Raw genomic sequence first — 27,865 nt, 5'->3', positions numbered from 1 at the left:
TCCAAAATTTAAAAAAAAAAAAAAAAATAGAAAGTGATACCATATAAAAATTGTAAGTCTATGAACACTGCTGCATTGTCAAGTGTCTCCCGCATTATACATAAAACTGGTAATATCAGCCCCAGAGAGTCTTTGGGAAGCACATCTTGTTGGTTTGGAATCCAAAACTGTACTTGAAGCAGCCATTTTCTTCAGATATTTTTCAAAAATATTTCTGCTTAAAAGTATTTCTGCTGTCTGTATGTAAATTCTCCTTCTGTTGGCTGTTGATCATCTAGTTACCAAAAATGAAAAGAGTCCAACTCTTTTTCTAGTATGAATAGGCTCACTCTGCAACAGGAATTCTATACTGCAAAAAATATTTGAGTTATAGATTTGCCTTCTTTTCAGGTATAATCACATCTTAATAACACAATATTAAGAAAATATAGGATCCAGGGAACTACAGACCTGTCAGCCTGACCTCAGTGCCATTAAGAAACAGATACATCTTGAGAGACACCACGCAACATGCACAGGACAGCCAGGGGATCAGGCCCAGCCAGCACAGGCTTGTGAAAGGCAGGCCCTGCTTTACTGACCTGATAACCTTCAGTGACAAGGTGACCTACTTAGTGGATGAAGGAAGGGCTGTTGACGTGGTCTACCTGGAATTAAGTCAAGCCCTTGGCATCTTTTCCCACAGCATTCTCCGAAGAAACTGGCTGATCGTAGCTTGGATGCATGTACTAGCTCCTGGCTGGACAGCCAGGGGCAAAGTGGTGGGGAACAGAGTTAAATCCAGTTGGTGGATATCACAAATGATGTTCTTCATGGCTCAGCAGTGGGGCCAGTCCTGTTTAATATCCTTATGAATGATCTAGAAGAAAGGATCAGGTTGGGTGGGAGTCTTGATTTGCCGAGGGGTAGGAAGGCTCTGCAAAGATACCTCACCAAGTTGAATAGATGGCTCAAGACCAGTTGCATGAGGTTCAACAAAGCCAAGTGCTGGGTCCTGTCATTGGGTCAAAACAAGGCTTGGGGAGGAGTTGTTGGAAAGTGGCCAAGAGGGAAAGGACCTGGAAGTGCTGGTCGACATCTGGTTGAGCATGAACCCTCAACATGTGCCCAGAAGGTCAATCCTGGCCTGTATCAGCAGCAGTCTGGCCAGCAGGACCAGTGCAGTGATTGTACTCAGCAGTGGTGAAGCCACATCTCAGACCCTGTATTCAGCTCTGGGCCACATCTCAGACCCTGTATTCAGTTCTGGGCCACATCTCAGACCTTGCGTTCATTTCTGGGCTCATCATTGCAAGACAGACATTGAGGTACTGGTGTGTGTCCAGAGAAGGGCAAGAGAGCTGGTGAAGGGCTGGGATCACAAGTCCTGAGTAGCATCTGGGGTTGTTTAGGCTGGAGAAACAGAGGCTCAGGGGGGACCATTAGTGCTCTGTACAAGGAAGTTGTAGCCAGATGGGGATCAGTCTCTTTTCCCAAGTTACAAGCAATAAGACAAGAAGAAATAACCTCAAGCTGCACCAAGAAAGTTTATATTGGATATTAGGAAAAATTTCTTCGCCAAAAGGGTTGTCAAACATTGGATCAGGCTGCCCAGGGAAAAGATTGAGACACCATCATTGGAAGTATTTAAAAGACAAGTAGATGTGGCACTCAGGGACATGGTTTTTAGTGGTGGACTTGGTAGTGGTCATGTTGAAATCCATGATCTTAAAAGTCTTTTCCAAGTTAAATGACTTTATGATTCTGTGATAACAGTAGAAACCTGCAGTTTTCTTAAACAAAATCACTTACATATAGCACTCATTATCTACTTACGTCACTGTTTTCAACTTCTTTATCATTAATAACAAATCTGAAAGTAGCATCTGGAGACAAGCTTTCAGCCTGAATCCAGAAACGAACTTCTCCTTTATCAAGAACCTCATAAGCTAATTCTGATTTCAGAGGTATTGCTACAAAAAGAAAATAATTAAAAATCAACAGTTAATTAAATCTTGTGAGAAATAGGAGTATTATAGTAAAATACTATCAATTCCCAATTATTTATAGATTTCTGGGTATCAAATAAATTTTTCACAGGGAAAAGTCCTCTAATGCAGCCTTTGGCTGATTATTAAATTACTCTCCTAAAGGGAGAAGAGAATTTGCAGCTTACTGCTTGCACATTACAATCCTTGTGTAAGGATTTGGCTAGTGACAATCTATAATGTATTGTCAAAGTTAAACTTCAGAGACGCTTAGGAAGGATGTCAACTAATATTCTTCTAAATTAAAACAAGGAAGCAAGGTGTTCCATGGTAAATGAAGCTGCCATGAAAAATGAAGTTGCCATTGTCTCAGGATGAATCTTTTTGGAACTCCAGTCATTAGCATGTAATTTCTTCTATAAGTATCTAATAGATTCAGATCTTCAACTTACTTGGATTCTTTATTTCATAGCTTAATGCCATCAAACGTTCAAACTCTGAAAATGAGAAAAATGTTCATGTTTTAATTTAGACTGAAAAACATAGACAACAAACAGATGTCAACAAAAGTAAGTATCAACATCAGCAAAGTTATCTCCTTAAAGCTTGTGCATGAATACACAGCTCAGAAAATGACGGAAAAATAAAATTTAAGAAATTTTAAGTCTGATACATGGATTTAGCAAATTGTTCCTATTGCATGCATTTTAGTGAACACTCTCTTATACAAGGGAATCTAAACAAAAGACAAAGCTATTTTAAACTTAAAAAATAGCAATATAAAAGAAAGATGGGAAACAATAGCTTCTAAGCAGTATATCAGGTTCCTTTATATCCTTTCTCAGATTGTTCCTGAAAATTTTGTTTGATTGAGACAGGAAACAAGATTGAGTATATGTTAGTCTGAAAACAGTACAGAAAGTTCTAGTTAATGCACTAGATCCTCATGAAGGCTGTGTGAGAGTCTAGAATTCCGTTTTTTAGTTTTTCATACTAATCCTATTTATCATAGTCATTACCAATAAAGATTTGGAAAATGAGCATTACTACCAATTCCAAATTTACAGATAGTGTAAAGACCAGAGAATATTAGCATGGATTTATGACATGGTAGATTTAGCAAATTGAGCAAAATTACAGGAGGATTTATAGCTTTTGAGAGAGTAAATGGGCAGTGAAATGATTAATTAATTAATTCATTTCAGTGTTAAGATGCAAAATCTGATACTTGTGCAGGGATCTAATAAAAATAAAATTGTAATTTTCAGTGACATATGATCAGAAAACACATAAGGGAAGTATGGGATGGGAAACACTTTCAGTGCTTTATACAAAAGAAAATCTCAAAGGTAGAGCAGATGGTGACAAGACCTACAGAAAGACTTCAGAGTGATGTTTCAAAACTTAGCCAAAGGGCAGTTCTTATGACAATGGCTCATAAATCTTCCATGTCCTGGAGAACTTTTTTTCCTCCTTTTTTTCTCTTTTTTTTTTTTTTTTTTTTTTTTTTTTTTTTTTTTTTTTTTCCTTGAACATGGATTTATTCTCAACACCTACTTGGAAAGGGTGGTTTGACACATTTCTCACTGTGGTTCCTTAAATGCTTAGCTGGTTGAGAAGAAGAGGGAATTTAATACTTGAGGAACTGGGCAGAGCAATTACAGCTGAGGACTGGGAAAGCACCAAAGTAATTTTTATTTTATGTGAAACAGCAAACTCTCCTCTTTGCTTTTTATGTCAGCATTTCTCAATGATAAAACAAAGTGAGACTGACGCAAATTAATTTGCCAATCTAATGAAACAAAATAGCTACAATGCAAAAAGCAAAACTAATATATGTGTAAGCCAAATGATAATTTGAACCAATGTATGAAGAGCTTGTTAAAGCATCATAGTTTTTCTCACTAATTTCCTGCATCTCATTTATGAGAAACTGCATCTAGAGCCCCAAGCACAACTGAAAGTGTAAGGGATATTTACAAACATCATTATAATCCCAGCATAAAGAAAACAATTCTAGTTTGCCATATTTTTTATTTTTATCTAGAAAATGTTGCCTGAAGTTATCCCAGCTTCCATTATGATGATAATCAGAAAAAATAAGTAGTCACACAAAGTCTGTTACTTTTCTTCAATGCATAGGAAATAATGTAAGATTTATAGGGTTCTATTCTTTTTTTCCTTGGGCAATTTTTAGTGCACTTGAGGTGATACAGTGAAGAAAGATTTGAAATTGTAAGGGCCTTACCTTCATCATCCATAACGAAGCTGGAGGAAACCCCATCTGTGTCACTAACTGAGATAGAGTAAGTTCCCAAGTCTGATTTATCAGGATTTTTGAAGTACAGCTTAGAACTAAAATCACCAATGAAGAAGAATATAATTAGCTGAGTATCACATATTTATCATAACTTACTGATTTCCTTTGGTAGATTGGCATGACTTACTGATTTCCTTCTGTTTCAATCTTAAACTTATGAGAATCATCAATCTCCTCATAAGATTTACCCCATGCAAAATGAGATGCATCTGTTGCTTCTTTGCACTCAAAAGCCAGGTAAATATTACCCTCATCATCCACACCAGAATAGATTTCTTTTGTTCCTGCAAAATAGGAATCAACTCAAATGTCAAGAATGCATTTTTTTTTATAAGGTGCAGCTCATAAATTACTAAAGCCCACATCCATTTTGTCCTAAGAGATACTGATTCTATTAGCAGATCTTAAAGCAGGTTTATGTCATATCCTGACTCAGTATCACATGCTAGTTTGTTTCTTTATCTACATGCAAGAAAGGAATGATATACTAATAAATGTGAGAAACAAATGAATAAGGTATAACTGAATCTGAGAATACATGAATGTTTAAAAAAATCAATTTTATTATCATTCCTGAAGCTTTAATAAATGTGTTCTCACAAAAAATAGCACCTTAGAATAAAAAACAGAATAACTGATTATCAAATAACTCTTGCAGTAAGTAAAGGAAAAAATTCTAATCATTGTCTCTGTATCCATGTGATTTTTTTTCTTTATGTTTTAAGACTAAGAGCATCTTAATTCTTTAAATACTTATATATGATATAATATCAAATTGGGTTAATTAAACTCAATTCTAAGTATTTTAGTATTATAGAAACAGAGGAGATTAAACAGTTCATTTTACCTGGCCGTTCCTCAACAAGCACTGGTTCAGATATCTCAGATGACTTGCCTACCCCAGCATCATTCACTGCACGAACTTTGAAAACATAGGTATGACCCTTATGTAAATCAGTGACCTTAAACAAGATAAAGGACAAAGCCAATTTAAAAAACAATCTAAATTATTTTGTTTACTCATATGAAGATATTAGCAGAAGCTGAAGTTCAAATACATATATTTTTATAGTCAATCAGAAATTCTAGTACTCAGTTTTATATTAATATTAATTCATGAAAATGTTACCTTAAAATAGCGCTTTGAAGTAGGTTTTTCATTTGCAGTGACCCAGTCTTCTGAATCTACTTCTTTATAGTCCACTAAATACCCAGTAATAGGGCTTTTGCCTTCATACACAGGAGCTTTCCACAGAAGAACCAGTGATGTATTTCTAACTTCACATATCATGAGATCATAGGCAGGACCTAAAATATTTCAAATACTGGAAATTCACTTAAATATAATGAAGTTTTGCAAGCTGTCCCTGTAGAGGCCAAAATGTATTGCTATAATTTTGACTGTATTTGCTTTCAAAAATCTCAGCCTTTACAATACACCTGGTATATGTGGTATTTAGGTCATTTTTCCCTCATGGCTGTATACAGCAACACCTGTCTCACACAGTGAGTGACATTAGTATTCTGAAGCATATTTCCTTAGATAGATCTCAGTAACTCTATTTAAGGTTAAGTTAATCATGTGGAAAATCCATGCAGTTTAAGATTTTCCAGCAAGCAAGAGAGGCTTCTTGTCTATTATTTAACTCACCAGCCTCACATCAAAGTTGCTTCACTATGCCTGATTCAGGTTCATAATTTAACATCAGGATTTTTATCTTTTCATTAGTATACATGAGACATGATCTTTCAAAGTAATCCAAAATTCAGTGGCACCAAGGGGCTTTGGATCAGGCTTCTTGTACCTGACAGAAGAATTTTTCTTATGAACTGGATAGCTGCAGCCAAGAGGAACTCGTCAGGATGAATGATACTTGTTAGGAGAAAAATTTAAACCAAAAATATCCTGATACTCCACAAATAGGTGAGAGTTTGTTTGTAACTACCAGGTTATGTTCTTGTTATACTTTAGTTCTCCTTCACCTAACTGTTGAAGCACCATTCAGTCCAATTTATAGCAATTATATTTTACTATACTCTTGATATTTATTTACACTAGTAAATAAATATAAATGTAAAGGCATAATCATATAGGTTTTCTATATTCAGTCAAATTATGTTGCTGGCTTCTTGTGCTTTAGATGTAGAGCAAGGAAAGCTGAAGACTTATGAATTAAGTCTCAGCTTAAGGATTTCCTTAGTTCTCAAGATATTTATTTTCCTTACGTCTTACCATTTAAAAGAATAATAAAAAAAAGGAGTAGAAAGCCTTACAAATAAATCTGATTGCCATTCCAGCCTACACATTGTTAACCAATGATGAATGAGCATAAAATTTGTAAAGGATTATATTCAGCAAATATACTGGGGAAAGAAAAAAATTAGAAAAGTTTTTCTCCAAAGTGGATAAACACATTTCAGAAAAGAAACATATTAAATACTTGTTGCAGACCTTATAAGGATAAATATTAGATTTCTCATGGAAAGACTGCCATTTACAAGGAACCTAAAGCCTTCCCTCAGGGCTCTTTAAAAATCCCAATCTGGATGACTATATATCCACAGATAATTAAAATTCTACTGTCAAATGGACCCAATAGAAATCTTGAAGGAAAAGTGTAATGAAGCATGTTCTATTCTGAGAAGTCTGAGACCCCAGACACTTCTTTTTATTTAAAGCAATGTAAAATAATCCATTAACTATCATTGCTGACTCACAGAAACTCACAGAGATACCTACCACTAAAATTCTGTGGAAGGATGAAATAATTATGGTCTCTGGGTAAAGAATCCATTACTTATGCTGGAAATCCAGCAAAAGGTTATGGCCTTTCTAAGGAAACCTTCCTTCTATATCAAAAGGTGGAAGAATATTTTGTTGACACTGAGAGTATATTGCAGTCATATTACATTAGTCCTCAGTACCTTTAGTAAATCAGGGAAGAGGGTCAGGCTCTTTCTCCTAGTCTTAAATTTCAATTTCTCTTCTTTATTGTTAATCCGTTGTTTAAAAATGCATTTTAAAAAGGCTTGTGAAATATTTATCAGGCTTGAAGATCTGGGATTTTTTGCAGGGTGGGCAATGTTCTTTGCTTGTTGTGGGTTTTTTTAAGCAGGAGGAAAGCGACACTGTCTATTCAACTCATATCATAATGAGAACAACATAATCAGCCAAACAATAAAAAGGTCAGATTGTACATTATGGAAATTTCACTCTCTTCATTTCCTGAAAACACCTTTTTTTTTATTTCTTTATCTGTCATTTAAAATGAAGGATAATTTTCACTTCTTTACACACTACGTAATTTCAATGGTGCTTTGAAAACACTGTAGAGAGCATAAATCATAGATAATTTCTTTGAGAAAAATAATCATTCAAATGATGATGCATTTATACTAAATATTATGAGATTATGAGTAGATGTAATTAAAGTCAAGTGAATTAAGGTCAGGAAATTAACCATTTTGTTATTGACAGCTTTGTCATGTAATGAAATTCATATGCCAAGATCTATGAGCTCTGAAGAATTTAGCTGGAAAACATAAGCAGCTTTTCATCAAAGAATACGGGCATTTAAAAGAACTAAACTTGGAACTTTATAGGGCAGTTTTTGGCTTTTTCTAGATTACAGTTTAACTTTTTTTTGGTGAGGGTCTCAAATTCACAGTACTTATAATTGCAATTAACAGTCTTCAGCTACATCTACACTGCCAAACAACAGACAACCACAGGGTTTGAGTACTAGCACACAGCCATTCCTACTATATGTTTGTTAGCACATTTGTTCTAACACCTGGGTAATAATGATCTCTCAGGTAACACCTAGGTACAAATGATCTAGGAGAAACACAAATACACAGGCACACTATTTGAAAGTAGAAGACTAGCTGTCCTACTTGTCTCTATGTCAAGAAACAGGCCCCTCTTGCATGTTATCTATGACCCAAAACTAAAGTAGTTTTGGAGTCTGAAATTCCAGGAATATTCTTAATAGACTGCATTTATGGGACAGAGATATTGTACAGGTGGCGAGTGTGAGGTGGAGCTTGTGGGGCTTGAAGAGGTGATAGAGACACAAACATAGACTAAAGGCTCATTCTAGGATAGATAACATTCTTCTGAGCTGGTGAGAGCAGTGAAGAAAAGGGACACACAACAAGCTAAGGTCATCTCTTTCCCAGGAGATTCAGTGTCATCATTGGAGGTGTGGAGGTAACTTTTAACAGATCTCAGAAGCAAGGGCAATCTCAATAGGTACTATGGAAGACATTAAGCAAAAGGCATCCTGCAGAGTTTGGCTGGAATTCAGTGGCTGTGCTTGAAGGACTTTGAGGTTCATGAAGAGCTAATAGACTTACCAGGTTCTGGCATAGTCCAGGCTTTACACTTAAAATGCTCACTGGGATCTGAAGGTTGACCTATTCCAACCAGATTTGCAGCAGCAACTTTGAATTCATAGAAGGCATCTTCAGTCAAATCTTCTACCTTTTTTTCATTTGAGAAAACAATTCAATATATCAAAAGCCATTATTTATATTAATTTAATAATTGAATATAAACATTAGTTAATTAATTACTGGGCCTTACTGCTGTACTGAAGGGTCTAATTTGAAGATTTTACTCTTAAACCAAATGCACTGCAGAGTTTTATATTATATGTCCATGTTTCAGTCACATAATCCTAGGAATAACATCACTCATTTATAGGCATGAAAAGCTGTTAAGTTTAGAACAAAGGTTCAAGGAGCTCAATCAATGAATGACCACTAGCAGATACTATGGGTGAGTATTCTAAAATGAAATACCTTCTTGCATTGCATGTGAATGGCTGTTCATAAGCCATTCACTTAAGCAAGAGTTCAAATTCGGTTTTGGTTAAAAAGGTCACAATGGACTGATCTAGGAAGAAAAGGTAATTATAGGAAACTAAAAGAAAAAACAATCCAATTTGTTCCACAACCTACTGACACGTGTCTCCAGGGAAGAGACTTTCAGTAGTATTTCGTGTCTTGTATGAATCTTAATGTTGCCTACCATTAAAAAGTGAGAAAGTAAGCACTGGTAATGGGATGAGAAGAATCCATAATGTTCCTCTGCAAACATCCCAGGTAAATGATCCCTAACTTATTGATTGAGCCCATCCCCACACCAGCATATCAGATTTTGAGATCAAAAGAGAGGACTAAAATGCATGAATATCTTGACACCCAGAATGCCTCATGGCAGCAGCCCTCATCCATCCTGCCTCTTCCAGAGCAGCTAAATGCAAACAAGTAAGTCTTAGAAACCTGATTCCTCTGAATAATTTTTCCACAATTATATTTTAATCATAGGTTTCAAGAGAGACAGCTGAGAGCAGTACTTCTAGTGGAGAGACCCAACAGTTTTAGATTTTTCATGAATAAATAGTTATCTTTCAAAAGGTGAGATAAAAAAGGATTTTGGTGTGATTTTTTAAAAGATAAAAAACATTATGGTAACAAACATATAGGGTAGCATCAAATATAAGACCAAAGAAAACAAGGTAACACAGGAAAGTCAGGCACTAAAATAATTTACTGACAACAAGGAGCAATATAGTGTGACCCACAAGACAGAATAACAGATCAGCCTATAAAAAAATCCAGGTTATTAAGATAAAAGAAATTCCATAGAATTATTTAATAAGAGAAGGTTAGACCTTTAGTGATTTCCCAGTGCTGCACTGAATATCTCAGGGCATTGTCTGTTTGCAGTATGTCATAAAATATTCTGTGCTACTAAAAGCTGTCTCGGTTTTATTTCCCATCAGTATTTCAGATTCTAGTCATTAAAACTAATGTATGAAGATGCACCTTTAGGCACAAATACAGTTATTGGCAGGACTGACACTTAAATATCTACTTAAGTTCTCAATGGTGGCCCCTAATTTACATTACTCATTTGTTTACAAATGCATTACAAATAAAAATAATAGAAATAAAAATGGAAAGCATTGCTTAGTATTACCTTTTCATGCCTATCCAACCTGCCCTTTTTTATTTCTCACCATCCATGCTCCATCTGCTACATTAGAGATGCCAGTCTTAGAATCAGTCACAAGCACACATGCACCTGGGTATTGCTGCCTGCTGTCTATGCATGACACTTTCTTCCTCAGCTCATCATTATCTTCTACTTCAGTGTCAAATACCTGCAAGACTTACTTCTGTCCTAAGGTTTACATGAAATTTGCAGAAATATAATTTTAAGTACTTGTGAATAAAATCTGATTAACTTAATTTTAAAAGCATCACACTGATTATTTGCTATAGCCTATCTCCCTAACGTTTCTCCATGGAAGTTCACTCCCCAATTTTCCTATTTTAAGAAACATTTCATATATTGCAAGTGCAACCAGAAGCAATTTATTTCAAAACTGGTACTCTGTAAAGGAGGTGACAGGACATAAGGCTGAGTCCATTAATATACATGCTTTTTCAACTGAAGGCAGATTTTGAAAGTAAGAGCAGGGACAGTTATATTTTTTTTTCTCAACCCATCTCCATTTCATAAATAAGTCCCCAGTTCTACATAGAGCAGTTACCTGTCCTGCTAAATGCTTCAATCCTTTGTCTGTATGTTGTAATAGAGGTGATGCATACAGTGATCATTAATAAAAATAGCTTGTGGAACACGTTATAGCTTATCTTGTTCCTTCTGAAAAATGTGTTTCACACTTTTTGCTCAAAAAAATTTCTTATCTGGATGGCCTTATTTGTATTAGAATTTCATAGTAGGGGTTGGCAGTGATTCTTCAGCCCAAGTTTAATCTTATTGCATTCTGAATGGAAGTGCCTAGTTTTGTTGAAGTAGGTATTTAAAGAATTTCTCAGTTTAAAAAAAAATCCAAAGAAAAAATTCAAATCAACTCCAAAAATATAAGGATCAAAAAATACTAACCGTATAAATAGTCCGGGTAATAAGGGAAGAATTGACTTCATGCCAGTTTTGATGGTTAGCTTCCCGTTTATCCATATAATAACCAAGGATTGGTGAACCTCCACTGTATGTTGGTGCTTTCCAGCCAAGGGTCATTGAATGCCCATCACAGTTCAGAAGAGTGATACCATGAGGATATGAAGGACAAGCTACAAGGAAATATACAACCTGAGAGTTAGGACAGAGTCTAAAGCACTGCAGTGTAGAAGTTGCTTAGCATTTTTGATATTGCTTCTGTTCTCTGCAGCATACTGCTCTCAGCTGCATAATGATGGCAATGTAGTTGTAAAGTTGCTAACCAACGTTCATTTTATCACCTGATATAAACAAGGAGGGTTTTAAAATATCTGCCTAATGTTTTGCCCTCTCAGAAGGTAGCAAGGAAAAATAGATTAACTTTGCAGAGAAATAGTAATGCCAGCGTCTCCAAACCAAAAAATATGCTAAAAGATTTAAATGAAGATCTCTTCCTAGTAAGAAAAAAATAAGCTTCTCAAATACTTCTGGAATAAAAAAATAACAAAGATGATAAATTTGAGTGAAATTAAATCATATAACTGACTGGTCTACGGCCATAACAGATTTCCTGTACGATCTGATACTATATGCTTTATTCAGACTGTGACTGCCTTTTTGCCCTAGAAAGAATAGCAGATACTTAGACTTTCAGTAACTTAACCTATAAGGCAGAAAAGTAATGTCCTTCATGAGATTACTTGCGTGGGTTTGCTCCCTCCTATAGCAGAAGCAGAAATGTCACCAAGGCACCTTCCCAAGGATGAAGAAAACCCTTTTTCTGAGCTTTTTAATCCCCTCCTACTGGCAAGCACCCCTTGTAGCAAGAAGTTTTGCAATTGTCATCCATACATAAAAGTCTGCCCAAAGATACCCCTTTCCTGACTGACACTTGGGGTGCTTCAAACAGTACAGCTAAACACCTGGCCCTAAAGCTGATCTGATATTTTCAGTTGAATTACCAGTATAACTTGAGAGAATGTAACTTAGCTCATTCAGAAGAGAATACATTAGCAAAGGCCTTTGCTGATCTTGTAGCTGTACTAGGGATCATTATGAAAGCAGATAGTAATCAGCAGAACTGCCCTTTCATACTTTTTTTAAAATTATTTTTCTTCAGATATGGTGCTATACTCAGAGGTCACAAAATGTGGCCTTTTTGTTTACTGCCGCTTCTTGGCAAATAAAAATGACCATAGCAAACTCCTGTAAAGAGTCTTAAAATAATACTACAGAAAGATGTTAATGTTAACTCATCTATAAATAGTCCTACTAAATTCCAGTAAAGGCTACAAAAATGGATAAAAGCCACCCACACATCCCACAAGTGTATGTAAGATCCATGTGCTCTGTGTTTGGTGATATACCCCATGCAACCCTCATCTCCGAAGCACACAGTGACAAACAGGTGCAAGTGCATTCACATTGTGAGGATAGATGTGCAAGTGTCCATGCACCACCTACCCATATGAGACACACTTCCTCCTAAAAAGGTCAAATAGAGTAACTTTATCAGTAACATACAAATTTGCTTTCTATTGACTACCCTGAATTATAAATCTTTTAGAGGATTATTTCTCACAAGTATGTTTACTGCTCTTCTCCAAGAGGTGGAGGGCACTCTCCTCGGGAAAATGTGTTCTATTTAATATTTTTCAGTATGGAGCTGATTCTGTCCCTTAGTTCAAATTGGACCATGTTAGCCCAGATCTATGTACTCTTCGTTGTAAATATTTATTCAACCTTTCAATCAACATGTACCATTCCCACTGAATGTTGCACAACTGATCTTACACAGAAATTTTGTTTGTAGGACACCAGAGGAGGTAAATTGTGCTCCAACCTGGAGCAAACAGGGGATTTTGTTTTCTATTACTTCTTCACAGTAATAAAGCTTACTCTTCTAAACTCTTACTCTGAAACTCTACTGAAGGGAGCAGATTCCATGCTAAAATGCTTTGTACTACTCAAAGTCACTCAGAAACTAATTGTCTAACTTAATCAGTACTTAAATTTCTTTGATATAGCCTAGGAGCAAAAGGCAACCTGGTCACTAAAGTGCATCTTACCCAATATTTCTAACAGTCGTTATAAATAACTTTTTTTATAAAACAATGTTTTTTCTTCAGAATAGACACATGTCAGAGAATAGGCATCATTAAACAGATGTCTATGATGGCTGCAAGGTATACAATTAGAGTAAATCAGACCAAAGGAAATGACTGCTGGAAACATGTCACTCATTCAGGAAACAAGGAGTTGCACAGAATCACACTTACTAAGGGCTGCCTGCACTGTTACAGCCTCCGACTCCTGCGAGTTTTCACTCAATCCTACAGCATTTGCAGCTTTCACACGGAAGACATATTGCTCTCCAGTCTCCAAACCATGAACAACAAACCTGGATTAAAAAAGATAGCATCGCATATTAGGATGTATTTTACAGGAACCATTCTATGCTGTAACATGAAATTGTTGTATCAATTAAAAAGCTCAACTTAATGAGTGCTTCACAAAGGAAAATATTTCCAAAAGGGAAACTTCAATATAATGGCATGATTTAGTACATTATAATTGGATGGGATGCTGTAGCAAAAATCACAGTACCCATTAGTTTGTTAGTACTGACCTAGCAGGAGAAGCAGATAACATACAATATATTCCCACTGAATTTAGGTTTGCTAAATTCTAATCTATTCTGGGAAGGAACCATATTTTTCACTGTAGTTTTATAGTCATTGTCAAAAATAGTTTTCAATTTTGATCTGAAGTTCTAGGTAATTACTGTGCTAAATAAAACACTCGGAGCTCTTCTATTGCAAAATATGTTCACGTAAGAAGAAATGAAATGTTTCTTCTTAGTTTTTGTGGTTTCCCAACCCACTTTGACCAAGAATTAGTCTCTACTTTTTCTTTGATCAAATTTCTGGACTGCTTGAAAAAAGAACTCATCAGAACACAAAGTCACTCAGTTAATGACTGACATAATACACTAAACAAAATTACATGCTTGTTATAGAAAATACAAACTACAAATCTAAACTTTGCGTCTGGGGATTGATTCCAATAAAAAATAAGTATGATTTTTACAGAGGAAATTTCTTGAAGAACGCCATAATGAAGTTTGATATCTTCAGGAAGGAGTACGAAATCATCAGAAATTCAAACAGTGCTAGTGTCATGACAAGGGAAATAGAAACAGGGTCTACTGTCCTTTATGCAGAGATGTAACAGATCAGGGAGCTCTGATATTTCTGGAATGGGACACTTGGCTTTCCTGCACAATAGTGTCAGCTGACAAAGCTGACTTTTGCCACCATATTTATAGCAGAAATGGCCTGACCTTTTGCTCTGTTATTCATGGACTATGATAAAACTTTAGAATTCCCTCTCCTTCCTCATACTATTCCTCATCAGATCTCTTTACCCCACAGCATAATTCATACTTAGAAAGGGCATATTTTGCACTTACTCATGTCCAAGACACTCAGAATCATGTCTCTAGAATCTGTTTTTAAAACTCAAAGTCATGGAATAGAAAAACATATGCTTCTCCTCAGAGAAAAACAAAAACAAAAACAAAAACAGAAACAAAAACAGCAACAAAAACAACAACAAAAATAAAACCTGTGAGGAGAATTTCCCTGCAATTTGGAAATCTTGGCTCTGAGAGTCTGCAGACTGTTTTTCTTCACAGTCATTTAACATTCTTCTTCAATTATAACCCTATGGCTTAGCACATAAAATATCTTAAAAATATTGTACAGTTCTCAAACTTCCCAAAAATACAGAAATATTATCAATACCTGTTATATTTAATAGGTTTATGGTTACTGGGTTCCCAGCGATTTGATCCCACTACAGAATAGTCAATGTAGTAGCCATATAAATCCTCTTCATGTTTTGGTTTATCCCACTGAACTACAACTGACGTTTTTGTATTCCTTGTGGCCACCACTTGACCAGGTGCAGATGGCAAAACTAAGAAAAAGAGATAAAACATATACTATTAGAAAATACATAAAAATAAAAGGAATTTGAACTAGATGAAACACTGTAAAACTTGATCATATTTAATCATTACAGCTATGACTACTCCTACCATGTTGATATTGTTATATGATATGTATTTTAATATATTTCTTTCACTCTAATTCTGGATACTTATATATAAATATCTGTATATAAATATATTTTTTTCTATTTTTTTCTCAGAATTCTCTATGCTGTGAGGCTCCTTACCTGTATGATTTTATATATGTTTTACGATAGTCAATTATAGAAGTACATATTTTCAAATATGAGTGTGGATAAAAGCATACTGATATGAAAATATTCACTCTCACATTTATCTCTCAAATAAGAGACTGATGTATCGCTTATGTCCCTGCAGCATTACTGTGTCAGTAAGAAATGCACATAAACTATAGAGATATAATATCATGAGGATTAAGAAATACTGTCTTACAGTTAACTAATGACAGCCTTAATTCCAAAAATATGAGCTTTTCAGGACAACTTTAAGCATGCAAGAAGTTTATCTAAAAGTAGCTTGATGAATGTCATAGAAGCACAGGAACACTGTTTGGAAGGGATCTCTGGGGATCATCTAGTCCATCCACCCTATCACTGGGAGTGAGATCATCACCAGCACCAAACTAGAGTGTCAGTCACGGATTTGTACAAGTCTTGAAATGTTCTGACAATGGAGATTTCACAGCTTAGCTGCACAACTTTTCCAGCACTGCACTCTTGCACATTTCTCATTAAAAGAGTATGTCCAGAATGAACTTCATAAGCTACAATTTTTGGCTCTTACCTCTATTTGTCATCTAACAATGCTGGAAAGTTTGACACCATCATCTTTGTAAGTTTTCAAACTAAATAAACACCTGTCTTCATAGGTCACAATCTCTAATTCCCGGGTCATCTTGGTTGCCATACAGAGGACCTCTCCACTTTACAACCATCCCTCTTGACTAAGGAAGCCAGAACTAGGAAACAGTACTTCAGGACCAACCTCAACACCACCAAGAAAAAGATGATAAAGCTTTCTTCAATCTGTTGACTACAGTTCTCCCCATGTACCATGGTATGCAGTTTACTTTACATGCACAGAAAGTTCATTGTTGGTTTGCATCAATCTAAACAGATGAATGTGCATAAATAGAACCAGAAATATTGAGATCCAAATGGAAAGAAAAAATCTTAATAAGAACCAGCACATAGTCTGTACACTATAAAATATCTGAGCTTTCATAATGTAGGAAACTAAAGCAATGTCTCAGCCTGACATGACAGGTTAAGAAAGGCACCCAGTACTTGCCTTTTATTTTAGTTTCCTCAGATTGATATTGCAGAGAGCTGCAAGCAGCATGAAACAAAAGGCAGCATGTTTTCTACTTAGTCTTTCAATATTAAAATAAAAATTAATACTTACACACTACTATACTTTATGCAATAAATTTGTAAGATCAAATGATTCAGTCTGATAAATGTACCTACATTTAGGCTTTCTTGTATATCTACAACCACATATTCTTGAGCTGCCACTATAGTCAAACGGCCAGGCCTTCACTCAGTTACACAAATAATTTAATTTAGGGCCATTTTGGACCATTTGTCATTTCTTCATGGAGTTGTCAAACATGACTCGGGAGATAGTACCTACACTCCTCTGAAATGGCAAACTGAAAGTATTTGAAAAGGACGTCTCTTTGGCCAGTTAAACTGAGCCTTCCATCAGAGATCAGTAGGGTCCTGAAAACTTTTCACCTCACCACAAAACAGACACTGTACACCTGGGTAACATGGGGCTACTTATGACAACATCAGCCAACTTATCTTCCAGGCTCCAACTGGCACAGTCAGAGCAGAGGTATCTACTGCACCTGTACATACCTACATGGAAACACCTCTATTTAGATTTTAATCTCAAACTGAATACTCTTTTACCACTTAATTAAATTGTATCATGTTAAGTGTCATTTAGGATGGCTTATGATACCCCAACTATTCTTTAGTTTCTGCTCATAAGGTACCCATAATTTCTGTGTAATGATTGCAGTCCCCATGAAGGTGTCTCAGTCATCCTTAAGAATATCAAATGACACTAAGTGCAGACAACAAAAAAATGTGTTTCTGATATATTTTAGTTCAGGTGGCAAACTCTGTGTCTGAAAATACTGCTGAAGTTTCTCTTTAAAATAAATTCTTCTGCTTTGTGTTTTATTTAAAGCTGTGAGTTATGCAGAAGTTGTTGTGTTAACCCCTGAGGGATAGCTAATTTTTTATACTAGGTGCAATAAATACAGTATTTTTCTTCCCTACCTTGGGGAATATTGAATGCTTTAAATAATTTATATGCATTAATGAGACATCAAATCAAGAATATATGAAAGCAAAAGATGCTTTTCTTTATCATGTAGTTACAGATCAAGCTGAAAGTATGGATTATATTTTTTAACTATGGTATATCAGATAAAATATATATATTTTGTATATTACTAGAAAGTGTACTGGTAAGATATGTGCACTTAAGGTGACAATTATCAAAACATCTAGCTGTTATGTGTGGTTTCTGCAAAACTGCAAAAAGAAAACAAATATTTCAAAAACAAGATGAATAACTACTCCCTAAATTTTCATTTGTGTTTTTGAATGTGACCCCAAGATAAACACTTCATTTTCATTCGGAAAATCACCACTGAATATGTAGTTGTATCTTCCCTTTTCCCTGAAGTCTACTCATCTGTATAACACATGAATAGTGCAGCAGCCGTAATTTGCAACTCAGAATACTAAGAAATAAATGAAAGGCTACCTTATCTAGCTGAAACTGTAGGGAATTAGGTAGCATATAATTACCTGAGCCAGAAAATATAATTATCAAAGTTAGTGATTAACCTATATTTTGATGTCACTTTAATAGAACACTGAAGAGTGAATAACTAAAAATAATTTATACTGATTATTGTTTTCAGTAGCGAGGCGTGTGATCACTGGGAAAATTCTGGAAAGTCTCTAAAATTTGGCATCTTTGTCTTTTTTAAACTCTTCACAGAACTGAACACAAATAGAGTACTATTTTGTAGTTGTACTAATCTAATGAGAGTTGTCTATTTACAGTGTAAAATACCTATTGTTTTAATTACTGTCTTACAATTAATACCTTACCAATAGTATCTTGTGGTTGAATAGGTTCTGTGATTTCAGATGGATCACTGATACCATTTTTGTTTGCTGACAGCACTCGGAAAACATATGGTTTTCCTTCTGCAAGGTCAAACACTGCATAGCGAGGAGATTTTACTGCAACCTGTGCATTGACTCTTTGCCAACTTCCACTGCCAACCATGGACTACAAAAAACAACAAAAAAAAAGCCATGAATCATTTCTGTGAACTGTCAAAATATGAACATATTGGCATATTGCATCTTGTCATGAATTTATTTAAGAGCTACGAGAGAAGGATCACTCTCAAATGCCTGACTTAAACATATGCAAATTCTCATAGCTCGTGCATTCCATTACTCTACAAAAGGTCTGAATAGCTCACTGTCTCCTTGTCTGTCTCGACTTCAATACATGCACACTTGTACATCCAGCCAGCTTTCTTTTAGGTCTGTGACTGTCTACTGTGACTGGTCCCTAAAGAATCATTTTCATGTCCTGCAAAACTCATGTGAACACCCAAAGGTTTGGAGTCAAGCAAACAAGCCCTAATCCAAATTCTGCAGAAAGGCAGGGAGGGAAATGTTACTTTACTCACAACTTTATTTATTCTATTGAGTAAGGTCATGTCCCCTAAAAGCATTCATCAAATGAAGTAATTACTTTTGAGTATTCTCAGTGCAGCAGCTGAGCTTATCATCACCACAACTGCACATGGAGGAGAGCCAGCAAATCAGCACTTTCAGACAAGTGTGCTGTCCATTAGATTCCCCACATAAACTGTTTACTCTAACCAAAAATTAGTCGTGGAATCTTTCAGAAATTTTAGGAAAACCCAAGTGCCTAATAAACAGATTGAAGAAAATTTCTTTGGCACATAGGTGCATACAAATTATATGTTTATAAAATTTTGGAACAGATATTCTGGGAACAAAATCTGACAGACTGTGAATTTCTTAGAGGAGGAACAGTGTTTCCTGGGTGCTTGGAAACTACCCTGTATATACTGACACCTACAATAGACAAATAATAATAATAATGTAAACAGCTGGAATCCATATATCAAAATCTTTCTCATAGGTACTGAACCCACCTAGTGTTCTCAACAGAAAAAAAGAAATATTACATCAATTTTCCTCATAACAAAAATCTGTAAAATATGAAATAAATGTTATTTTGCCATATGTTTTACTTTGCACTATGAAAAACATTAATTTCTTCTATTCACAAAGAAGCAGCATCACATTTTGTTCTGCAGTTTGATTTATGTGTTAAAAAAGTATTTCAAGAGAACATAGAAAACTCCTTTCCATTTTGTGTCTCTTAAAGGCTTTACAAATACATTTTTATTCTTCAGGACTGAATCTTCTTTATTTGAAATAAAATAATTAGAAACTGTTCTAAGTTATCAGATGACAGTGGAAAGCAAAGAACAAACATTCACCTATGAACTAAATAAGCTTTTCATATATATTAGTTATCTATAAAAAGATTTTAGATTCAAGTATTAATTAGTACAATGAACCTCTTTTTTCTAATAATAGCCACTTAGTCCTCATTCTCACTTTCCTTCAGTGACTGTAGTGTTTGAGACTTTTTTGTTCAACGTTTTCACTGCTCTGTACTGTTTCTGGAGCTATATAAATTTATTTGTAAAAAACAAGCAGATAATGTATATTTTCAAATTCATTCTTAGAATGAAATTCAGCTAACCAAGTGTAGGTGTCCATTCAATGCAAATCTACCTCTGAGCTTTTTATCTGGGCTATTTCTGCTTATTCTGGAACTAATAAGGTATTTCCATGACAAGAGCTGGTTCAAAATCCTTACAGCAATATTCTTGAAATTTATAGATAAGCAAAGACTTGTGTAACTGGGAATTAATGCAAGAAAAACATTCTATTTTATTGGATAGAAGGAAAAACTAGACAATTATTCTGACAAAAAATTTCATTACATCTATGAAATGTATAAGCAGAGAGGGAGAAATAGTCATGCTTGCTGGAAAATTTAACCAGTGAGTGGTGTTCACTTTACATCGATTTGTTCAACATCCAGCAAGGAATGGATGAAGAATGTAGAAATGGCCTATGAATTCCTTTGGAAGTGGAGAGTTTTCTTGTGTGTCTGAGAGGGAAAAGACAACCTGGGAGGGCTGCACAAAGAGGAGTGACATCAATAGGATGGGTGGGAAATGAACTGTGGAGGAATGTGCATAATTTTAGATGTGAGAAGAAAACAACTTGTATAGTAAGGGCCTGAGAAAAAGCTGTTACAATATTCATGGTGCAAATTGAACGTGTGGCAGTTCTATGAAGAGGTTTAGTGTTTGTGGATTGTTAAGAGGGTGCATATGCTAGAGGCATAATTCATAAAAACTAAGTATAGCTTGACCTGTGTTTTAGAGGTCAGGTATGAGGCCTATTTTACCTATCGGGAAAACTTTGTAACAAGTTGATGTAATCCAATATAATTTAGAAACATGCCTCAGGAACAGATTTATATAAATTTTATTCAATTAGGTGGATGAAGAACAAACCTCTCCTACTGTGAACACTGAAGTCCCCTTTCAATACAAAGAGGCAGCCATGAAGAGTACCAGGGACCAGTGAACCTGAGACAGGCATCTGCCTCCTTGCTGACCTTACAGAGGATAAATTGGAAATGTCAGTGTATAGTAGAGGCTGCCGTAAGCCTGCAAAAGCGAGGATCAAATTATGAGTTGCTGTTTATTCCTTGCTCTACTGCAGGACAAACAGAAATTTCCCTTTAACAGAGACACTGAAAAATTACAATCATGCCTGTAGGGCTGTGAAAACTATAGATTTTTTTTCTTTTTTTTTTTTAACTGCTACTTTACATAATAATTTGTTCCCATTTAGACAGCACTAAGCAAATAGCATAGGGGAATCCTTTTCTCTGGACCTTGAATTTCAATGCTCATTAAAACTTGCAGTAAGACATTTGATTATCCATGCTTCTCTAATATCCCACTTTCAAATCCTTCAAGACCACAGAAAGTGATAGTTTTATTGCTCATTCTGCAGTTCTGAAAATGGGTTGAATGTAATTGCACACAGCAATGAAGGACCTTTCAACAGAACACCACTATACAGTGCAGTACCTTCTCAATGAAATACGTCAGTGGCTCCCTGCCGCGCGGAACAGGTGGATCCCAGCTGAGTACAACATATGTTTTGCTGATTTCTGAAGCATGTACATTGGTGGGAGGGCCTGGAATCTGAACATCCCCTGTAAGATTAATAAATGTAGCAAGCATTAAAAAGCATGTTAACTCCTGGGTCAGCATTCATGCTACAGCTCATCTTTCTGATTCAACCTTCCCACCCTGCACTGCAATGCTCATCTATTAGGGACTGTGATATCATCTGTGCCATTCACCTGATCACTTCAATTAAATTTTGATAAATAAAACTTCAGTATTAACAGCTAGTTACTTACTCTTTCAGTAAAGGTTAGATTTGCTCCCTGAAACTCTGCATATTTGTCACACTAGAATTACTTCAATTCCCTTTGAATTACCCTTTGATCACACTAGAATTACTTCAATCTGCTAGTAAAAAATGTGCTTACAGCAGATATGCAAACATTTTTGATCAAAGTCAGAAGTTTAAAGAGTTATTATGAGAAATTAGAATAAAGAAAATAGCTGGAAGGGAAGTACAATCATAAAAGCACCTTTAAAACAAAGAGGAAAGCAGGAAAAGGAAAACCTAATAGCAATATATCCTATAACATGATGGTGTTATCATCTATATAGTCTGAAGCATTTGTAAAATCTATGAATCAGAGACATAAAAATATGTCACCAGCCCTCTGATAGCTCCACCACACAGTGTGGCCTGATCACTCTCCCCACTCTCTTTGCAGAGTTACCAGCAGTGTTAGAGACAACCTGCCTAGCCTGGGCCAGGTTAGAATTCAGCTCAGTCTTTCATGGTCCTTCTCATGAGCCCAAGATAAGAAAAAGCTGGTTCTGATAGCCAAGGAATTACAATGGGGTAAAACAGCACTAGATGGGAGAGTGAGCTGTGACGGACCCGTGATGGATCTCTACACAGGCACAGCCACACAGCCCTGAAGAAGCTCCAACTTGGTTGTTGGTCAGAAATAGCTACTCAGCAGAAACCTAAAGATTTTATCTTTATGACTTGTGATAGAAAAAGAAAAAAGCTTTGTTCTTTGAAAGTAAATTTTTCCCCTTCTCAGGCTAAGAAAAGGGCATATATCCTCTAAATGTTTGTCTTTAAAAAAGAGAAAAGCATTTCAGTAATAATCTCTAAATCATGGCAGTGATATTTTAAATGATTATACATAACAGCAGAACAAACCAGGCTCAAAATGTACACTGATATTATTTCATCATATATCTTTACCAGATCAAAACCAAACCCTTTTAAAAGAAAACTGATATATCCAATGAAAATTTATTTCTCAAATGCTTTTTATATTTGATTTTCCACAACCGTATTTCTTCTTTCAGAAAGGCATATGAATCAGCTGAGTTTAAGATTAAATTGATGACGTATAGTCAAGAAAATTATAATATTCCTTCACAGCATTAAGACAAAAGGCTTCTAAGTGATTTCAGGTAACAATATCTCAACATGTTTTCTTTCATTCTTAAAAAAAAGCTCCCATACTTTGTAATGATATAACATGGTGGTACAGAATGGTTGCCAGAATGGGACATCAGCCAGCACTAAAAAGGAAAACCATTTGTGATCTGTGACACTGCTCTTTCAGAAATAGTCTCCAATCTTGCAGATGAAAGTAGTGATCTACAAAAAGAGTGAGATTTGAATATTCATACTCTATTAAATATGCACATTCATGTGACAGAAATCCAAATATCATTTTTTTTATGACTATTCCAGAGTGGCCATTTACTGGACCTGGTCATTCTAAGGCAATCCTGAGAGCAGAAGAATGATCTGTGAAGCCAAACAAGACAATACAATCTGATATTGTAATGTGCCTCTAATCCTATAATACCCATATCAATTAATTTAGAGAACTATTATAAAAATAGAAAAACTTCATCTGTCCTGTCCATGCATTGGGAAAGACATTTAATGTCTGATTCTCCTTCAAACTACATGTGTTCTCAGGTAATTTCTCTTTGACTGTGTTATTTTTGGGGTTACACATTTATAACCTTTGCGGGAGAGACAGACACTTTTTTTAAAATTTTGAGCCATTATAGGTAATAATTTTAACAATTTAAGTGTAAAGAAGGTTATTATTCAAGCCTAAAAACCAAATCATTCTGTAGAGAAACAACCAAAACCAGAAAATATTCAAGCTTTATCTCAAAAGTTGTCAGGGATCTCTCCAGTTCTCCTGATGAAAAACATTACTTAGTCTATAATGTTAACCTTAAGAATAACCTCTATATTCAGGTACATATAGTAATTAAAGAATTAAAATGGATTGTGTAAGTTTTTATGAGAATGGCAATAACTTCCTCAGCTACTCAAAATCAATCTAAGAAAACTATACTCAGCTCCCAGAAAGGTAGAAAGAGGGGAAATATGGGCAAATGCCCAATCAAATGGGCAATTAAATGTTCAGCCATTTAACTCAGCTTAGCACTAGTGAAAGCAAAAAGGTGAGAAAATGCTGTCAACATACCATAAAAGTTTTGCTGTTGAGTGTGATGTGCTCCATCTTTTTAGACCTCACTGTTTACTTGTGTTCTCTCAATTTTGCAAGCCATAATGTGTCTTTATTTCTTAATATAGAGAGTTTATTACTAGATGGATTTCTTTTCAAGTTATGTTTCTAATTATGATGTGAAATTCCTGGAGTATAAGCAGATGGACTGACATTGTAGAAATGTTACATACCTTCAAGGTCATCCTTACTGATCACAATCTTTCGCCCTTCATCCACATGAACAGCTGTTAATCAAAATATTCAATTAGCTTCTCAAACTAGTTCAGTATATTTACAAATTTTGCAAATTATTGATCAAATATTGTGAAATTATTATGTGTTCAAAAGCCTGGATACCTCTTTTTCTACAATGTTGTTATTAAATCTTTACCCAGATAGAGTCACCTTGAAGTCATATATTGCTTTATTCACTTTCATAGGAAAACAGGGTATGATAAGACAGTACTATTCAAAGATGTGCTAAAAGGCAAGAGTAATGGTCCCACATTTGATTTTGAGGCAGATTAGTAATCAATTGTACCATGAACTGTACTTTTGTTATAGAAATTAGTCATAAAGCTTACACACATACAAAGAACATGAGTAAAGGAAACTGCATATTCAGCTCAGATTTCACAGGCAACATTGGGGCAGTGCTTTAAGGTATTCATAATTACTTTAATTCCCCTCTGACTAAAAGGAGGACATGAAACAGAAGGTGTGCAAGTACATGATATACAGAATCTGCACAGGGATTTAGGACAAGGCTAAATCAATGCAACTACTCCCCAGAGCAAGCCAGCTTACTCTATTCATGAAGAAGCTCTCCTAATGCTGCTTTGCAGTCTGTAGTGAGATACTCAATCAAAGGAATAAATAAACTCCACTCCTTAGGTTAACTGGGCAAACAGAATCTTAAATATTTTATTGAAAAAATGAAGCCTTGAATAACCTACTTTGTGTTCTCTCCAGGTCAAGGGGGTCAAGTGCTGCAACTGGTTCCGAGGCTCGAGAAGGCCGGCTAATGCCAGCGCTGTTCACTGCTCTCACACGGAATATGTAAGACCGTCCCTCTTGAAGACCAGTCACAGGATACTTGCAGACTTTTACAGGAGCATCATTGCACTGCACCCAGTTTTCCAAACCTACTTCACATCTTGGAATATCAGAAGACAGCATTTGTCAATATCATCTCACAATAAATACACCCCATGCTACCCACACCAGGTCAGAATCACAGAAGCCACCTTCGCTAGGCTGAGGAGCTAAACCGTACATCTCATTAATGAAAGTCACACACTTTACACACTCTTCTCTGTTCAGAGATCCAATTCCCACTCTGTTTCCTATGTTTTTCATAATGTAAAGGTCATTTCTTTTCCATGGTTCTTGGCCTTTTCAAATCTCTCTGCTTCCCTTCTTTTGGTTCTCTTCTTTGCCATGTAAAGAATAAATTATTCACTTTCATTTTTAATATTCATCTCCACAGAACATGATGAATTTGCAAGATTTGACTAATCATTTTCATTTCTTCCTGTTCATATTTTCAAGTAAACTTCTTTGTGTGTTTCCTTCCCAAAATGGCTGAGCCACAGAGTATAGAAGTAATCAAGAAGTGATGTCCCCATACGTACTGTTTTATGTGTACATATATAGTTTGTGTCCTACTACTATAAACTTTTGTGTAGAAGACTCTTCTGCCCTGACTGTACCAGAAAATAATTGTGGCATGATCAAGGGCTCCTTGGCACTGCAGTGATACAAGCGACACACACTGACGCACATCTGACTAGATTATACACAATATAGGTGAAATACTCCTGTGATCTATGCCCTGCATAAATTGGATATAGATGGTAGAGTCCCCAGGTCTCAAGTTAATTTCCTCATACTGACTGCCACTCATAAACCACTATTTTCCAGTTATTCCCAGACAGTTGTCATTGAATTAGACCAAATGACAGGGTAGCAAACAGCAATGAGCTGCAAATGTTGCTCTTAAGTGCAGAGCAGTATACATTATGAAATCATTTCAGTAAGGCTTTGCTGACTGACAGTTTCAGACACTAAGGATCAGACGTCCTGCTCTGCTTACAAGAAGCAAGAATTCACTTCTGTGGAAGAGACATGCAAAACAGTGCTTGCAGGATCCCCTGCTTGCCAGCTGCCTGCACTGAGCTGGAACTCCAGCAAAGTGCAAAGCTCACTGAAGGACGGAGGCCTGCCAGTCTGATTTAAACTGCCAGCTCTGTGGAGTCCAGGCCTTGAGCTCCTGATGTACTACATTTAAGAAAGAAATAAAAAGATAATGTAATAACTCCTAGGTTTCAGGTTTTGCAGTATAGAGATTAAAGAGACTAAATCTCATTCAAGATGCCCATGGATCTAGCTTTTATAAATTAAATACTGTCAGAGCTCATTCTCTGATGCGCCCACATCCATACTATTGAACATTTTAAGTGTATGATAAAATGTGTCTGCCTGCAAATATTACTTGGAATGGCCTCCAGCCCCTGCTAATTCCCAGACTGTGCCCAGAATTGCCTGTGAAAGTACTAAATCATCTGGGCCAAAAGTTTGCCAGGGAACAATCTAGTAATTTAACACAGTGTGTGAGTTCCAGTGCCAAGTGTCTGAAAAAATATATCCAAGGAACACACACATTGAAAGGATATAATGGTATTTTTTCCTCTTCAGTATAGACCTATTTCTGGAGATTAAAAAAATTAAATAAATGTTAATGTTTACATACTTGTCAACAAAATATCCGATAACAGGGCTCTCACTGGTAGTATTCGGTGGTTTCCAGGTAACAATAACATAGTCTCTGTTAGCATCATGGCATTTAACATCCATTGGTGCCCCTGGTGCTCCTGCGATCAATGCATCGGCATCTGGACCACAAACAAAAATAAATTGTTTTTTCCCCCCGCTCCTCTGACATACATCAAAAAGTCAAAGGGAAGACTTCTAGTTCATTGTGCTACTTGTTTATGTGAATGGAAGCCCAAACATTTCATGGCATACTAATTCACTGCAATAATGGTTCAGGACCATAATGTCTACATTTGTATACAGACAAAATGTTCAAGGGTATTTTTGAGAACAGAAGAGCTTTTTAGGAACCAAACACCCATTATCTTCCACGAAAATTAAAAACCTAACCTACCCATGTGTTTTAATGCTCCGTCACACTGAAAGCTGTGTCTCAGTGTGTTACCAATCAGACCGAGGTACTCAGTAAAAAACATGTAGATCAGGAAAACAAATCTCTTAAAGAATAAAAAATTTGCAAACTCCTGGAACATTTATAATGTTGTGTTTCATTCATAGTCTTGTATACCACCTTTAAGATACTCATTTGTGGCTTCATTTTGAGAGATATTGACTAATCTGCACCCACAATTCCTAAAGAAATCTTTTAACAGGTAAAGTTCTCTCCCTTCAAAGGAGTTGTAAAGTAGTTTATGATCAGTAACAGATCACAGCCTCCATGAAAAAAGGCAAGAGAATGCCCAACAGACAACAGTAGAGACTCCACAGCACATAGCCAGGGTCCTGGGCATGCAAAGGGATCAAATATAATATAAAATGGACAAGAGAGATACCTAAAATTTACCCATCACTACAACAAAAACCTGTAGGAAAGTTTTTATATATTAATGGGTGTTTTTCACCTGAATAATGTCTTTCTTGGAATGTAACCTTAACATAAATAACTTTAGCAAATTATTTCTCATGAGAACAGG

General features: G+C 35.7%; 1 protein-coding gene across 4 annotated transcripts in view; it reads right to left on the bottom strand.

Annotated features, from left to right (window-relative positions):
• The window catches only part of MYOM2 (myomesin 2), a 78,124-nt gene that overhangs the window by 22,324 nt on the left and 27,935 nt on the right, over positions 1–27,865 (bottom strand). For 2 of the 4 annotated variants that reach the window (XM_058836264.1, XM_058836265.1), the window contains 16 exons: positions 26,869–27,010; positions 25,073–25,272; positions 24,308–24,361; positions 21,562–21,689; positions 18,440–18,623; positions 15,070–15,244; positions 13,543–13,664; positions 12,728–12,748; positions 11,210–11,397; positions 8,647–8,773; positions 5,417–5,595; positions 5,135–5,249; positions 4,415–4,571; positions 4,216–4,322; positions 2,420–2,464; positions 1,816–1,952 (listed from right to left, as the gene is read on the bottom strand). In XM_058836264.1, coding sequence (XP_058692247.1) covers positions 1,816–1,952; positions 2,420–2,464; positions 4,216–4,322; positions 4,415–4,571; positions 5,135–5,249; positions 5,417–5,595; positions 8,647–8,773; positions 11,210–11,397; positions 12,728–12,748; positions 13,543–13,664; positions 15,070–15,244; positions 18,440–18,623; positions 21,562–21,689; positions 24,308–24,361; positions 25,073–25,272; positions 26,869–27,010 — 2,081 coding nt within the window. The remainder of the gene's footprint in view (positions 1–1,815; positions 1,953–2,419; positions 2,465–4,215; positions 4,323–4,414; positions 4,572–5,134; positions 5,250–5,416; positions 5,596–8,646; positions 8,774–11,209; positions 11,398–12,727; positions 12,749–13,542; positions 13,665–15,069; positions 15,245–18,439; positions 18,624–21,561; positions 21,690–24,307; positions 24,362–25,072; positions 25,273–26,868; positions 27,011–27,865) is intronic. The other 2 variants (XM_058836266.1, XM_058836267.1) reach the window with 1 other exon arrangement.

This window comes from Poecile atricapillus, chromosome 3 (assembly GCF_030490865.1).
Source record: "Poecile atricapillus isolate bPoeAtr1 chromosome 3, bPoeAtr1.hap1, whole genome shotgun sequence".
NCBI classification, from domain to species: Eukaryota; Metazoa; Chordata; class Aves; order Passeriformes; family Paridae; genus Poecile; species Poecile atricapillus.
The sequence above is the reverse complement of the archived record's forward strand: the minus strand, read 5'-3'. Positions and strand labels throughout refer to the sequence as shown.